At 42.8% G+C, this 16,811-nt stretch overlaps 1 protein-coding gene across 11 annotated transcripts in view; it reads left to right on the top strand.

Annotated features, from left to right (window-relative positions):
* The window catches only part of ERC2 (ELKS/RAB6-interacting/CAST family member 2), a 981,570-nt gene extending 966,043 nt beyond the window's left edge, over window positions 1-15,527 (top strand). For 10 of the 11 annotated variants that reach the window (XM_050778490.1, XM_050778492.1, XM_050778488.1 and 7 more), the window contains one exon: window positions 12,561-15,527. In XM_050778490.1, coding sequence (XP_050634447.1) covers window positions 12,561-12,800 — 240 coding nt within the window. In that variant the 3' untranslated portion in view covers window positions 12,801-15,527. The remainder of the gene's footprint in view (window positions 1-12,560) is intronic. The other variant, XM_050778499.1, reaches the window with a different exon arrangement.
* Window positions 15,528-16,811: the final 1,284 nt, after the last annotated feature.

The raw sequence follows: 16,811 nt of genomic DNA, 5'->3' as shown, positions 1-16,811 counted from the left end.
ACATTCTGGATCTTTGTTAAGGCAAAACATTTGACAGTCAGGAAGAATGCTTCGGACATGTTAATTTTTTTCATATTTAAAAGTGATTAATCATCTCAAATACCATGAAGCCAGAAGACCATAATGCAAACTCATGGAGGGGAAAGAGGATGCCTGTGGCTTCAAAAGTGGAGGCCTTCAAAAGTGGAGGCTTTTGAAGGAGGCTCTAGGTGAGCTTGTGTTGGGAAACAAAAATTAATGACTGAAAATCAATTTGAAAGCACAGAGTCTGGACAAAACCCTAGGAACGCATGAAAATCCACAGTTACTTGTCAATTACTGCAGTGCAGAATAAGAAGTCCTTCTCTTCCAGTATATGTGCATACACCACAGTAGATGCGACTTCCTTGGAAAGTCTTTCCAACCTTCCTGTCAGACCAAGTCAGGGTCCCAGTGTGCTCCTGCAAGCTGGGGATTTGACGTCCTACTGTGCAAGGATCACACCACTGCCTCACCACCTACTAGCTATAGAGTTAATAGGTGGTAGGGCAGTGGTGTGACTCTCGCACACGAGGACATGTGTAAGCACTCTACACCTGTTTCTGGAGCTGTATGATGGGTTAATAATGACAACCTCTTCAGAGTATAAGGACTGGATGTTGTAAAACGAGTGTCTGTGTTCAGTGAATGTTGGCGAGCCATTCTCATCTTTTTTACTTAGCATGACTTTAAGTCGTCACATCTTCTGTTTAATGATTTGTTGAATATAATGTCTGGCATGCTTATGAGAGGTGCATTCCATGAAGTCAGAGCTAGTGGCTGTCTTGTTCAGCCACATGGCCTTAGTACTTAGCATGGTTCCTGGTAAATGCTAAAAAAAAGTTGTGGAAGAGAGGAACAGATGGAGGAATGGTGGGAAGGAAAGGAGAAAGGAAGGAAGTATTCCTATAGTTTTCATAAAAAACATAGCTTGAAGACAATATAAAATCCAGACTGAATTTGCTTTTGTATCTCATTTAAGAACCCACTTTGCCTGGCGCGGTGGCTCAAGCCTGTAATCCCAGCACTTTGGGAGGCCGAGACGGGCGGATCACTAGGTCAGGAGATCGAGACCATCCTGGCTAACACGGTGAAACCCCGTCTCTACTAAAAAATACAAAAAACTAGCCGGGCGAGGTGGCAGGCGCCTGTAGTCCCAGCTACTCAGGAGGCTGAGGCAGGAGAATGGCGTAAACCTGGGAGGCGGAGCTTGCAGTGAGCTGAGATCCGGCCACTGCACTCTAGCCTGGGCGACAGAGCCAGACTCCGTCTCAAAAAAAAAAAAAAACAAAAAAAGAACCCACTTCCCTTTCAACTCTGCAGACCAAAATGAGGTAGCATTCTTCCTGTTCCTTTGTTTGCAGGTGAGGATTAGGGCCCAGAGAGGCAGAATATCTTTAAAAGGCCTGACTTCACCCAGCTGGTTGCTGGCTTATGTTTATGTTTCCCTTTTCCCTTCCCCCCTACCAAAGATGGTCCCCTCCCCCAAGAGAAGGCTATTTCCTTTTGTTGCGGGGAAACTCTGACTTGGTGATTGCTTAGAAAACACAAAGAAGTGTGTAGCAAGTTGAAATTAAAAAACAGTTCATGAAAAGCAAAACTCCATTTAGCCCCAATCTGCCAAGAAATAAATAGTTTAAAAAATGAATTTCAGATCACTGACAATGATGACTGTGTTTATGGCAGTGGGGTTGTCTCTCTTCAGCAGGCCATCCTTGCAGGCATGCACCCAGCATTTAGAAATTAAACAAAAACACATTGAACTTGCTGCATTAGCTGTTGCCACATTGGAACGCTAATGGGTTTAGTGACCACAACCGACCCAGGCCAGCGTGTGTCAACAGCCAGAGGACCAACCTCAGTCACTGTTTGTGCTTTGCCCAAGTTGTTACAAGCTTAATTCTTTGCAGCTTACTTTTCCTGCTGTTTTGGCCTCTCCCCCACCATGTCTTAGAAAGTGTAGCCCCAGCCCAGCCTCACATAGCAAGGCCACGGGGTCCTGGCAAGATGTCTGAAGACGCAGGCACCTCAGCTTCTTGGGTCTCATGAGCAGTTACATGAGGGCTCTGCCTCCCCCCTTCTTTAGCCAGTCACTTCTATTAGGCATTCTGGAAACGGCCCAGTCTGAAGAAATGCAGAGAGCCTCTTGATGAGCTACCCACCTGGAAAAGTGGAGTCTTCCTCTCTCTCTTCTTCTCCAAGAAAGTATGCTGAATAGCATTTCACCTCCAAGGTGGTTTCTTTGCACCACAGGCAAGCCCTCAGCCCTGACTGAGAAACAAGGTCAAATGCCTCCATTTTTGCACAGCTGAATCAAGCACTGGGTTGTAGGATCCTGGCGGTGAAGAGGTTAAATCGCTCAAAAGGCTGGATCTGTGGTTTCCTGCCCACACTTGCTCTGGCCTAAGGCAGTGCTTGCTGTTTGGGGAGGAGGAAAGGGAGGTCTCGCCTGGACCCAGGTGGCCGACAGGCAAACCATGTTATTAAGAAGCAGGGATCGCAAAACCTTGATCTTCAAACGAGACCCCTAATTAGTCACCAGCCCAAGAGTAAATGGCATTCCACCTCAGTGAGGCGGGAAGGGCGCCTTCAAATCCTGGAGACTAATTGCCATTATTGGCTCTATGAAGATCCTGTTGTAAACACTTGTCATTGGAGCCACTTCTGGTCAGTAAACTTGAGATATCAAATTGTTCCTTCATGTTTCAAATTCTACAGAATGCCTCTTTGGCTCCTTTTCTAGGAGGGGGCATCTCCTTCCCAAACATGACAGCTTTCTTAGCATCCAGTTTAGGAGATGTCTTCCTGTGACTTGTTTATGCTATGGCAGGCTCATCTTAAAACCAAATTCTTTTCAGTAAGGGGCTTTTTAACAATGTTTTACTTTATTTTCATTGGAATTTGAAAATGCCATCTCAAAAATAAGATAACAGGGCTCATGATCATGAAGATAATGGAGCTTATGTTTGGAGCACCTCAGGTACGCTGACTTTTCCAAGGCCCTGGGAGGTGCCCCCAATGAAGTGTTCACAAGGCCATATATTTTTATCAAGCTGGAAATACTCAATTATTTATATATTCTTTTTCTTCAAAAAGGCCTCCAAAATGGTATGAACTTTAGGCCACACAAAACCAAGATGTGTTCCACAGTATTCAAGGTGTGTTTCTACCCTTTCCCATCATCTCTTCTTGTTGCTTCTGCAGATAAGTCTTTTCTCTCTGTTCTTAGAAATTTTGTTTCTTTTTTTTCTTTTTTCTTTCTTTCTTTTTTTTTTTTTGAGACAGAGTCTCACTGTCTCCCAGGCTGAAGTGCAGTGGCGCGATCTCGGCTCACTGCAACCTCCGTCTCCCTGGTTCAAACAATTCTCATGCCTCACCCTCCTGAGTACCTGGGATTACAGGCGCCCGCCACCACGCCCGGCTAATTTTTTAATTTTTAGTAGAGACAGGGTTTCACCGTGTTGGCCAGGCTGGTCTCGAACTCCTGAGCTTAGGCAATCTGTCCGCCTTGCCCTCCAAAAGTGCTAGGATTACAGGTGTGAGCCACCATGTCTGGCTGACTTTTTGTTTCTTGAGCCTGTTTTGGCATTTGTGAAGGGTAGGGTAAACTTTTCCAGGCCACATACAGGGTGCAAGGTTTTGTCTAATTTTCTTTTCTTTTCTTTTCTTTTCTTTTCTTTTCTTTTCTTTTCTTTTCTTTTCTTTTCTTTTTTTCTTTTCTTTTCTTTTCTTTCTTCCTTCCTTCCTTCCTTCCTTCCTTCCTTCCTTCCTTTCCTTCCTTTCCTTCCTTTCCTTCCCTTCCTTCCTTCCTTCTTTCCTTCCTTCCTTCTTTTTTTTTTTTTTTTTTGAGACTGGGTCTCACTCTATCACCCAGGCTGGGGTGCAGTGGCACAATCATGGCTTACTGCAGCCTTGACCTCCTGGGCTCAATCAGTCCTCCTACCTCAGCCTCCCAAGTAGCTGGGACTACAGGCACCTGCCACGACACCCGGGTAATTTTTTGTATTTCTTGTAAAGAGGAGGTTTTGTCATGTTTCCCAGGCTGGTCTCAAACTTCTGGGCAGCGATCCACCCTCCTCAGCCTCCCAAAGCTCTGGGATTACAGGCGTGAGCCACGATGCCCAACCTAAATTTACTCTTAACTAGGAGAATGTTTCCAGAGATTGGGACCAAGAGATCTTGGATCCATCTGCTTCAAGGGCAGCCTAGATAATATCAAACCCAGATGGCAGAAGAGATCAACCTAAGGAAGTTTGGGAGCCGTGGGAATTTGAGCTGGTCCTAGGGTCTCAGGACCACTGGGATTCTATTATCGGGACACTTTCATGGTAGTAAGTATTAAATATGTCAGTGTGTGAAAGAGAAAGGGAGGAAGAAAGTAGTAAATAATTTCTGAATATTTCTTGGAAATGGTGAGTTTTTCATTCACCTTTAACACTGATTTTTAGCTAGCATCAATGGGCCCTGAGATGAGGTATTCCACATTAACACCCACAGCGAGGCATGCCGCAGGGCCACATGTCAGATGATGTCAAGTATCCCCTTTTTCAGGGAGCTGAACTTCATAACTGTTTCTTCAGCAAGCTAAGGAGTCACTATTACTCAGCAATAATTCCTTTGTGTGAACAGTTTAGGGCAGGACAGGGGGTGGGAGTTCTAGACACAGGCTTAGGATATTTGCTCATAGGATTCCATTGTCTCTGTGATGAAAGCCACGGTTTTCCCTCTGCAGGTAACCTAATAACCTCAGGCAGCTCAGAGAGCAGAGGTCCTGGCGCTACCCAAGTGGGGTTCTCCAGGATAGCTCGGACATCCCCCTCTTTCCAGAGTGCAGGTGTTCTGTTTGTTGGACCAGCCCCCATCTCTGATGTCAGTAGTGGCACCCGCAAAGATTCCCAAAGACTTCTTTAAACCTGTCTGTTTCACTGATTTCAGATGTTAGAAATTGTATTCCAAACCTTTGGTTATTTTAACTAGTTCAGAAAAGAAAGACTATCATTAGTTTTGACAACAAACAAAACCAGTTTTTGTTCTATCAGTTATGTTTAAAAGATTCCAATTTCAAACTAAACACAATGTGTGGTTATTCTGTCAGCGATTTATATAGCCACCAGGGCGCCACAGTTACACACTGCATACATCATTGTATTTTTAAAATGTACTTAATGAACTTTTTTTTTCTTTTCTAGTAACTACTTCATTGCCTTAAATGAATGCATTCCAATAGAATTTGTAACAAATGACCACTTTGTGTTTGCATTAATGCCAAACACGTTTAACAAATTTTTAACAAGGAACCCTGGCAAAATGCCAGACTCCTAGAGGGCCACTGAAGGAATGCCATACATTTAAACTAGATTTCACCTTTTCACTGAACTCAGCAAGTGTCTTAGGTGTCTTGCTATCTCAGGATTGTAGCATTTCTATTTTTATGTCAGATAAGTTGCACATTTTCATTATTTTTATTACTGAGGTTGTACCTATTTCCACAGGACTTTTAAATCTATGCAGCTGTTTCTGAAACAGTATGAAAGCAGCTTAGAAATTGATCTTTATTTCTCCAAAAGTGTTCATATCTTACATAGGTTGGTAGATGCATGTATGCATATACTGTACGTATCTACCAATATATCACTGTTTAAAACAGCACAGTCAACCAATTGTGTAAAACATATAGGCCAATGGTTGTCAACTAGGGCAATTTTATCCCCCAGGGATATGGAACTATGTCCCGAGACATTTTTGATTGCATGACTGGGAGAGGGGCAGTGCTACTGGCTTCTAGTGGGCAGTAGCTTGGGATGCTGCTAAACATCCTACCATGCACAGGGCAGCCCCCACAGCAAAGAATTATCCAGCCCCACATGGCCACAGTGCCGAGATGGAGAAACCTTGGAGCAGAGTGACAAAGACCTTTAGCCATGGGCAGTCTCTCCAGTTAAAGGAGGTATTCTTTTGAGGAAAAACAACCAAATACATTTCTATTCAACCAGTGCTTTAAAAAGTACCTAGAATACCTAATGCTTGTGTTGAATGGCAGATATCTGATTTTTTATTTCACTGCTTTCTGCCCTTGAGAAGACAAAAGCCCAAAATGTAGACTAGGGTGGTGCTGGGGCTGGCTGGTGGCCAGAGTATATGCAAGACCAGCTGACTCGTGCCTGGTTCTGCCCGTGGAGAGAAGGCCATGGCTGGGCACTGGGAACGGTCTCCCAGGCAAGGCTGATTGAAGGCAGGAAGAGCATATCCAGGAGATAGTTTTAGGTGTACTGTGAACAACGACTTTTACTTTAATAGCCATGCAATTAGCATAGTGCATATTAGACAGATAATGGTTCTATTATGGTAGCAAAATAAATATTTCTTTTAAAAGGAAACATTTAAGTTTTTGATAATTTTTTGTTTGTTTGTTTGGTTGGTTGGTTTTTTTTTTGAGACAGAGTCTTACTCTGTCACCCAGGCTGGAGTGTAGTGGCACAATCTTGGCTCACTGCAACCTCTACCTCCACCTCCCTGGTTCAAGCGATTCTCCTGCCTCAGCTTCCCCAGTAGCTGGGATTACAGGTGGCCGCCACTACGCCTGGCTAATTTTTGTATTTTTAGTGGAGACGGGGTTTCGCCATGTTGGCTAGGCTGGTCTTGAACTCCTGGCCTCAAGTGATCCGCCCGCCTCACCTCCCAAAGTGCTGGGATTACAGGCGTGAGCCACTGCACCCGGCCAGTTTTTAGATAATTAAAAAAATATATTAGTTACATATCACAAGTATTGTGGAGAGGTTACAGAAATGGGAAAATAGAACACAAAAGACAGATTTAGGAAATCCTTGCCTCAAGGAGTCTGTGGTCTCTGGAGAGAATGGTCGCTGGAGTCCAAAAGACATGGATTCAAATGAGGCCCCAGGCAGCTGGGGAATGTTACCAAAAGCATCCAGTTCTTCTAAGATTTCGTTTCCTCATCTGCATGAAGGGCCATTAACCAACTGCATCAGTACCTCAGTGCTATCAAGCTGGTTTTAGATAATTAACGCAAAACACAGAGGGTGGTGGCAGATAGTATGCACCAAATGGTAGAATTATTGGTAATAATTCTGATCACAATAATAACGACAAAAATAAATCCTATGGAGACATAGCAGTCTGTGCTGCCATTTTGATGTACACAGCCTATATTCATTTGAATCCCTTCATTTAAAACATTATGGGTGAGTTATACCCCGTGCACAGAAACCAAAGATGAAATACTAAGTCCCTCCGCTGCCTCCTCCCAGCAAACTTCCTCATCGCTAACAGCAGTTTGCAATTCTGAGCACAGGGCTGGTCCTGCCCACCCCCATCCCAGCCCCCAGCCCTTTGGGTTCTGAAGTGTTACATTTTATTGCCCTGTGGAGCTGTAGGAGTCCACTCTCAAGGTAAAATGTTGCTCTCCACTCATATTTTTGAATTATGGTTTCAAGGTGGTTGCTTCTATCAAGAAAATTAAATGATTTAACATAATTTGTTGCCACTTTGATCACAACAATAATAAATAAATCTTCATGAGGAAAACGGGAAACCCATTCCACTCCGTGTTTAAAGATGTTAAGTAATAACACAGATGTAGTTATAGTTTTTTTTTTTTTTTTTTTTTTTAGCAGAAACGACTCTATTGGGTTTTGCTATGAGCAGAGTGGCTTCATGGAGCTGTTCTGCAGGATGCCCGCTGCCCCCAGAAGGAGCAGCTCTTCTCCTCCAACCGTTGTTAATTAGTCTATCAGGGGCTTGCCTTTTCTGTGGGCACCACGTGCAGCGTGTTAGGGGCATCTGAAGCCGTCGTGAATGGGTGTCTGTTTTTGTACCTGGGGGCACACTGCACACATTTGGAAAGCACATGGAACATAATGGACATTAACCCAGATGTCAAAAATAGCCTGCGTTTTACTACTGTTATTAAACAGTTTCCCCTTTAACCCCTCCGTGTTTACCAAAGACCCCTTTCTCCCAGCCTGTTTCTGCAAATCACTACTGAAAGGGCAGGAGAAGAAAGCCATAATCGGGCAGGTGTCTTTATTCCAAAGAAAAACAGTCTGAAGGAATATTTGTGAGACACCACACGTTTATAGCCTGCTCTCCCTGGGGCGTTTGTCCTGGAGTGGAATCTTACTGCTGTGCTCGGTCACCCACCCCGCCCCTCACACCCCCACACCTAGAACCAAGTCAAGAGCAGCAGTCCTACCCAATCCTGGTTTCTCCCCACAAATAAAATAGCTTTATATTTTAGTATGATACTATTTATATATTCTTAGGTTTAAAAAAATCCAAAAAGCACACCAAAAAAAAGTCTGAAGGAGAAAATTTTAATGGCTGGACGCCGTAGCTCACGCCTGTAGTCCCAGCTACTTGGGAGGCTGAGGCAGGAGAATCGCTTGAACCAGGGAGACAGAGGTTGCAGTGAGCTGAGATTGTGCCACTGTGCTCCAGCCTGGGCAACAGAGAGAGACTCCATCTCAAAAAAATAATAAAAATTAAATAAAGGGGAAAAATTTAAAAACATCACCCAGAGATAAATATTAATAATATTCTGATGTATACACTTGCAAATGTTTATGTATATGTTGATGCAAAAATGAGATGGAGCTATGCATATAAAATGGTAATCTGCTTTTTCCACTGAAAAGTTGTGGATAGACATCTTTTCCCATCAAAAGAAAATAAAGATTGACGTCATAATTGTCATCAGTCACTTAATAAATCTTAAGCATCCCTATCACAGTTCCCCGTTCCTTTTCTTCATGGTGCGAATGTTTAAATTCTCATTCATTTGTTGATCTGTGTGTCTATTTGTTTCTGTCTTCCTCCCCAAGAATACAGGCTCCATGAAGGCATGGACCTTGTCTGCTTTTCTCACTATTACATTCCTGGCACCAAGCACGTTGCCTGACCCAGAGAGGTGCTGTATTAGTCTATTGCTCCATAACAAATTACCGTAAATATGGTGGTGAAAATAGCACCCATTTATTAGCTCACAGTTTTGTACATAGGTCAGAAGCCCAGATGGGCTCAACTGGGTTCTCTGCTTAGGCTCTTGTAAAGCCAAAGTCAAGGTGGACTTAGCTGGACTTCAATCTGAAGGCTCCAGGAAGCATCCACCTTCAAGCTCCTTCGGTTTGTTGGCAGAATTCATTTCCTCGTGGTTGTAGGTCTGTGGTCCCTGTTCCCTTGCTGACAGTCACCTGGGTGCCATTCTCACATCGTATAGGAAGCTCTCAGGTCCTTGCCCCGTCTCACTCCATCACAGCACAGCCAATCCCTCTGGTTTCAAATTTCCCTAACTTTCTCTTCTGCTACAGCAAATAAACATCTCTGCTATTAAAGGGCTTCTGTCATTAAATTAGGTCCACTCAGATAATCACCCTTTTAAAAAATTTTTTATTTTTTATTTTAGACAAGGTCTCATTCTGTCACCCAGGCTAAAGTGGCACAATCACGGCTTACTGCAGCCTTGACCTCCCCAGCTCAGTTGATCCCCACCTCAGCCTCTCGAGTAGCTTGGACCACAGGCACATCCACCACACCCAGCTAATTTTTAACTTTTTTTGTGGAGATGGGGTTTTGCCATGTTGCCCAGGCTGTTCTCCAATTTCTGGGCTCAGAAGATCCGCCCACCTCAGCCTCACAAAGCGCTGGGATTACAGGCATGTGCCACCTCTCCCAGCTGATAATCCCCCTTTAGACTAATTTGAAGTCAACTGATTAGTAACTACATCGTAAGGTAACTTTATAGTAAACGTGGTCTGATACCTTCTCGCTCCCTGTGCCAGGGATTAGGATAGGGAATCTTGGGTAGGGAGTAGATTTAAGGATTTTGCCTACCTGAGGTGCTCTCTAAACTGGTAGGCTGGGCTTAGTGGCTCATTCCTGTAATCCCAGCACTTTGGGAGACTGAGGCAGGTGGATCACTTGAGCCCAGGAGTTTGAGACGAGCCTGGGCAACATAGTGAGAACTCATCTCTATAAAAAAATACAAAAATTAGCCAGACCTGGTGGCACGTGCCTGTAGTCCTAGCTCCTTGGGGGGTTGAGCTAGGAGGATTGCTTGATTTCAGGAGGCCGAGGCTGCTGTGAGCCATGATCACACCACTGCACTCCAGCCTGGGTGACAGAGCAAGACCCTGCCTCAAAATGAAAGATATATATGTATATACACATACACACATACACTCTATCGGATGTACAAGTCTAGAAAATTCATCAGAAGGGGACCCTGCAGTATATGTGAGACTTCCCACTCTATATCACACCAAAGAGGGTCAAGAAAGGCTTCTTGGGAAGACATGACATCCAAGCTGAAACTGAAGAATAAACAGGGATCGATCAGATAAAGAGCTGGTGTAAATGCATGTTAGATAGAAAGATACGCTTGTGAGATGGGGAGAAAATAAATTTTTAGGGCTGCAGAAGCAAGCTCAGCTTCAGTGGAACATTCTTCTTCGGTGGAACACAAGAGTGGAATGTCAGGGGTAAGTACAGGACTGCAGAGAGGCCAGATGGGGCCTCGCCAGTATGGCCTGGAGTCCATCAGTCCTGCATCCTAAGGGCAATGGGATTAAAAACAGGACTGTAAACAGGGGTTGTAAACTGTAAAAGGGAATGCACTATGGAGTGGATGTCACCATTGAAATGGCGCTGCTGTCGGCTGCTGCGTTGAAAGTGCGGTGCTGTAAGAGGAAGCTGGAGAAGGGTAAGGGCTGCTGTGACTGTCCAGGTGAGGGAGGACTGGCCAGGGATCATCTCACAGTGGGTGGCAGCCTAGATTGGCTCATTGCTGGAAGCCAGTTCATTTTTTATTATTATTTTTTAAAGCATATGCTTCTTTGCCCCCTCCACAAGGGATCATCTGCATTTCCAAATGCTGGCGGTGTCACCTGAGGTTACCTTGTTGTTTTTCTTTTTTTCCTTAAAGCCAGTTAAGCCTCCTGGTGAATGGATTGTTTGATTGAAAGAATGACTACACTTTTAGAGAATTCTCTTCTCTCCAGCATAAACCTTACCCAAAAGCAGTGTGCTGCAATTGTGGTGCATTGTATTCTGCCTTGTGACCTGTTGCCCAGCTGGAAATCTTTCTCACAACTGAATAAATGATTGTTCTTTGCTACTTTATCTTGGAAAAACATCAAGGACATCGGACATTCACTGTAATTGTTTTTCACTCGTTTCCCCATCTGTAAAAAAAAAAAAAAAAAAGGACTGGTGCATTTGAATACTACTTAGGGTTTCTCTTTACCTTTTAATCATGTGGCCTTTTAATAAATTGGTCAGCCCTTTAAAAGGATGATTAAGAAATGCTTAATGCACAAAAGAATTAGAGCTATGCACAGCTCATGAAACAGAAAGCGTGCTCTGACTTACAATTTTCATACAAAGTTTGCAGAGAGTTTATGTGCCAGAATGAGTAATATGATCTGCTCTAGGAACTCCCTAACTTTCTGGCTCTGCAAAAGTCATTTTTTTTACCCCGATTCAAGTTTCTTAACCAGAAGGGTTACACCAAACTCCTCAGAGTATGAATTAGCAGAGTTCATCCAAGCCACATATTTCATTTGCACTACTTAATGATGGCTTGAAATAGCTGCCTACCTGTGCAGACACTGGGATCTTTGGCATTCTTGTTAGTCGGCGTGACTTGAAACATGCTGCCTATCAACCACCAAATGAGACAGCTCAGGATATGTGTACAAGTGACTTGTGTGTACACAAGGGTGTGTGTGTATGTTTGATCTTTTCTCTCCCTGCCGTATTTCCCAGATAGCTGAGCTCATGTGGCTGGAAACCCTGAAGCACTCACAGGCCATATGTGAATGATAATGGCACAGGCACACAAAGTTGAGCATCAGCAGGGAAGGAAGTCCTCATCTGAAGCAGTAGTGTGGGATGGACCCCTCTTCTCACCCATTGCACTATTGCTTCCCAGGATGCAGTTGTATCCACACTCAGGGCTCCTCACTGGGACAGTGAGAAACCTTGGGGTGCTCCTGGATACCTGTTTCCCAGGGCAGTAAATAGACAAATGGATGACTGTCGCATTTATGTTTGGTTGGTTTTTAAGTGAATGCTAAGTTCTCTGATATCTTAACCATCTTTAATTCTTTAATGTCTATGAAATCAAATTAAAAAATAATTTAAAAACGTCGTCATTGTAGAAAAGTGTAGAGAGAATGAAAGTTGACATATAGTCTGATTATGTGGAAATAATCACTGGAACATTTTGGCATATTTCCCTTCAATTTCCTTTTTTGTGTATCAAGAGACATTTGTACATATATGTGACATATTTTGAAAGAGGCCTCTTCTCAGATGTACTTGCAGGACATAGTTTATCTTTCTGTTTACTTTGTCCTTCCTCTGTGTTTCTTCCCCTTACCCCCTCCCCACTCCCACCCAATCCCAGCCATTGAGAGTGGTGGAGAGGCGTGCAGGGGTGAAGAGTGGGAAACTTTCTGCCAGGATTATCTCAGATATTGTTGCCAGTTTCTTCTCCTGCTAAATTATGTGCCTTCTTGTTGCAGCTATCAGAAGGGCTGAATAAAGGGAACATGCAGCTCTGCAGCAATATTCTGATAATCTATTGCAGTGAGGCTCACATCACTGTCCACCACCACCTGGAGCGGCTCATCAGAACTGAAGGGGAGTTTTCACTTACATTATTGAGCGTGATTCTGTTCTACTTGATATTTCCTTCATCACCTCATGTCATTTCTCATGGATTTGGATATGATGGAAAGGAAGAATGCAGAGGAGAAAAGTGACAGCTCCTCCATTTTTGTTGGGATGCGGGCATTTTGAATGTGATCATCTTTGCTGAATGTCATTATTTGATAACATTTTGTTTATGTTACTTAAACATCATTGGATAAATTTGAACTCCATGGGATTTTAACTGTGGATTCAGCTTCTGTTGGACAACTAGCCTCATCTCCAGTATCCTGCTGGTTCAGTCTAATTGGGCATTCCTAATGCATTAGATTATCAAAAAGTGTAAATTCGCTGTGAGTGAGTGGTGTTGGCAGTGCTTGTATACCATGATGCATGGAGTGTTTGACAAAGAAACAAAAAACACCAAAAATTGCGAGCCTTTACCCTCCTCTATTTCTTTAATCTGTTGTTTGAAGAACCGCATTTTGAGGGTGTAACCAGTAGTTACCTCTGGGCCAGGTTGGAAATGAAATCAATTTTTTAAACCACTAATACTTGCCAAGAAATCGCCTTATGAGAACATGGTGTGTGTCTCTGACAATGCATGGCACATCTAAATTGATCATTCATAATTTTATCCAGTACCCCGTCATGTACTGGAGAGTGGCAAAAGCCTGAGGCACCTGCATCTCTCTAGTCCCTGTGTTCTGCACATCCCCACGGCGGGGACGCCACCAAGCCTCAGACTCTTTCCATCCCGGTACGTGCAGGTCTCCATGAAGAAGCTGGGACTCATTCACATTTCAAGATCCAAATGCTGTGCAAACAGTGTAAGCTTAGATTTTCTGTAAATGAAGGGTCATTTCTCTTTTTTTTTTTCCTTTTAAAGAAAATGTGTCTGCAACATGGATTCCAAAGCATTTCAGCATCAAACATGAAAACATTGATGAATGAGGAACAATCACAAAAGCTGTGTCTCTGTATATAGCTCTACACAACATGTATGTGGATACAGTCATTATTTAAAGCACATGCCAGGGAAAAAGACCAAATTTTGAGGTCTTTTACATACAGTGATATGGTACTAAGGAGAATTAAACTCCTACTGCTTCCTCTGAATATTAAGAAACAATTAAAATTGTTATAACTTCATAAAACTCATGACTGAGTCTGGCAAACATGTGCAACTCTTGTATTGCTCCATTTTCTTGTCAATGGAAGAAACCCTTCCACGTGTATGCAAGTGGGAGATGAAAACCTGCATTTTTAAAGGACAAACAGTGAATTTAAGCATGAGTGGCCTTAATAAATATAGTTGTCTTTCTTTGCTGCTGTGGAAAGGATTCTAAACAGATGTCCCTGAAGTCTTGCATTGAATTTAGTCATTATTATTACTTTTTTAAATGTTGGTGCAATTAACTCTGGACCTCTCTTGTGAGCCATAGAGATATTTAAAAGACAAACACCTTATTTGTCGGGGAAGATGAAACTGTCCCTGAGTTGCACCATTCTTTCTTGGTGCATTCGCGGTTAAGATACTCAAGCAGGTTTCTTGCTTCAGGCTTTGTTCCTGTCATCAGTAAGTATAACCAACTATGTAATGCTTACGTGTTGCATAAACAATCCAAATGCATTCATGTTTTAAAAGTTTGTCCTTAGTAACTATCAGAGGGATCTAGGTCTTGGTTAGAGATGTAAGCAGAGTTCTTTGCAAGCTTATTTAGCACATTTTGACACAATGTTGCACTGAAAACCCAGGCCACAAATGCGTCCCAGTGAACAGTTTGAATGTCCTCAAAAAGTGGTCCTCACTGCCTCCTATGACCAGGTCTTGACCTGAACTCTGCAACTGAATACTTGAAGTAGGAAGTAGGAAATCCAGTAGGGAAAATGGGTCCTTGGAACAGAAAAAAAAACAACCAACCCATGTATAGCTAGCTATTTCTATGTATGTGCCAATTTTGTCACAGCTCTTGTTTGGAGGGATCATTTTCTGCCCAACTTTCGTTGGTTAAAAGTAATATTGATCTTACCTTTATGGGGGCACATCATTTAGTCCCTTAAAATTTAAATTCTCTCTAACATAACAACCTTTCCCATTTCATGTAATATTCTCTGATGTTTGGGGGGTTACCAAAAATATCCCTTTTTCACATATTAAGAATAGTCTCTGGGTTTACAACAAACACTGTGATGTTGGGAAGCTATTTCCTTTGCGCGAACTTCAGCAGGTTTCCTTCTAATCATAACATAGTTGAAAAAAGACGTTTGGGCTAACATTTAGGAGAAGCTGGTCTTTGTGCAAAAGCAGGCTTGTACTTGATACCCCATTTGATTTCGATGTACAGTCTCAATTTTGTATTTAATGATTTTTGTGTATCCAGTATGCACGTTAGCAGCGTGTCAACTTTCATTTGAAAGTGGGTTTCAATTTACTTTTTAAACAGTGTTTATGACGAGACCTCAAATGTGTTGACATAAGCTCTATCTGCAATGTTTTTGTGTAGAGTGGCGATTGAATGCTGCCGAGGGTCAGTGTATCTAATTCCCCGAGACCCTCGTTTGATAGTGCTTCTTGTAATATTTCTTCAAGTGAGTGGCATGTGGGTTGTGATATTGACCATGTGATTATGGACATCGATATGAAAAATAAATAAATAAAACTAAGGAACCCTGGAAACTACCAGTGGGCATGTATTAGCCAGTCATTGTAACCTCGTGTCTAGTAGAACATTGTACAAGGTATGTACAGTTCATAAATTTGTTATCATGTGTATGAGAAGTACTTTGTGCTGATCGCCTTATTTATATTCATCAAATAAACCTCGTTTCTTTCTGAAGTGAGTTCATTCTATCTCTAATAAATGCTCCAATTGTGCAGTTTCTAATATATTGAGGGTCATGGATCCCCATTTGAAGAACCCTATGGACTTAAGTAAAAAGGGAAGTTATTGGCTCATTTAACTGGAAAGGTGAAGACATAAGTGTTGCTTTATGTACATATGAATCTAGAGGTTCAAATTAGAAAATCAGAAGTTCAAATTAGGAAATTTAAGTTACTGGCATTGTCTCTCTTCTTCCTTCCTTTCTTCTTTCCTTTCTCTTTTTACCTTTCTCTTCCTCCCTCTCTCAATCTCTTCCTCTATCTCTCCTGATCCCTCCCTCTCTTCTTCCTTCCCATCTTTTGTATCTTCCCTTTTTCTCCCTTTTCTTGTCTCTCCCTCCCTCTCCCCTTCTTCTCCCTTTCCCCTGCTTCTTCTCTCCCTGTTTCCCTCTGCACTTTCTATTGGGTTGGCTTTGGACTCTGGTAAGCTCTCTCCACTTGGTTGTAAAGATGACTTCCAACAGCTTTGAGTAGTTTTGATTTTTAGAGGAGAGACTTTCTCTCTCTGAGCTACATCTACATCTGTCCCCTAAAGGGACACTTGGTGGTTCTTTTTTGGATTATGTGCACAATTACCTTTTTCAAGGCCATGTGATTGACAGCCTCACTGGTGGGGTGGGGGGAGCAATTTCCAACAGGGAAAAATGGATTCTATTCTAGAAGAGAGGGACAAGAGAGCTGGGCAGGCAAAAATACTAGCTAGCCACCACTTGGATACACACACAATTGTCCATGCAAGGCCTTGCCAGCCTTCACAGCCTGTCTGTGGATCAGTGAAGAACCTCAGTGCTAGCTGTCCTTTTTTAGCCTGCAGAACCAGCCCCCGGTTCCTTTAATGGTTTGATTTATATGCCAGGGAATGAATTTCCATTCTTACCATGACAGAAATCAATGAGTAATTGATTGTCAGAGCTAGAAAGTATGTTAGATGTCATGTAATCCAACATCTTCATTTTACCAGATGGAGAAACTGAGGCCAAGTCAGAAGTGACTGATCCACACATACATGGTAAGTTCATGGCAATCCAAGACTGTCGCCAGAGCTCCTGAAACAGGAATATGTATCCCTGAGGCTCTTTGAGAAGGAGAGGAAGGAACAAAACCTCCCTCCAGTGGACCCTTGACAACATAGGGGGAAATATCATTTTGTTTCTGTACTCAAAGAAACATTTCTGGGTTCAAAGCCACCACATGTGACCTTCCCTCAACGTTGGGTACATTTGGGGGAACCTGAAAGTTG

Source organism: Macaca thibetana, chromosome 2 (assembly GCF_024542745.1).
Source record: "Macaca thibetana thibetana isolate TM-01 chromosome 2, ASM2454274v1, whole genome shotgun sequence".
NCBI classification, from domain to species: domain Eukaryota; kingdom Metazoa; phylum Chordata; class Mammalia; order Primates; family Cercopithecidae; genus Macaca; species Macaca thibetana.
This window is presented reverse-complemented; position numbering and strand designations above follow the sequence as displayed.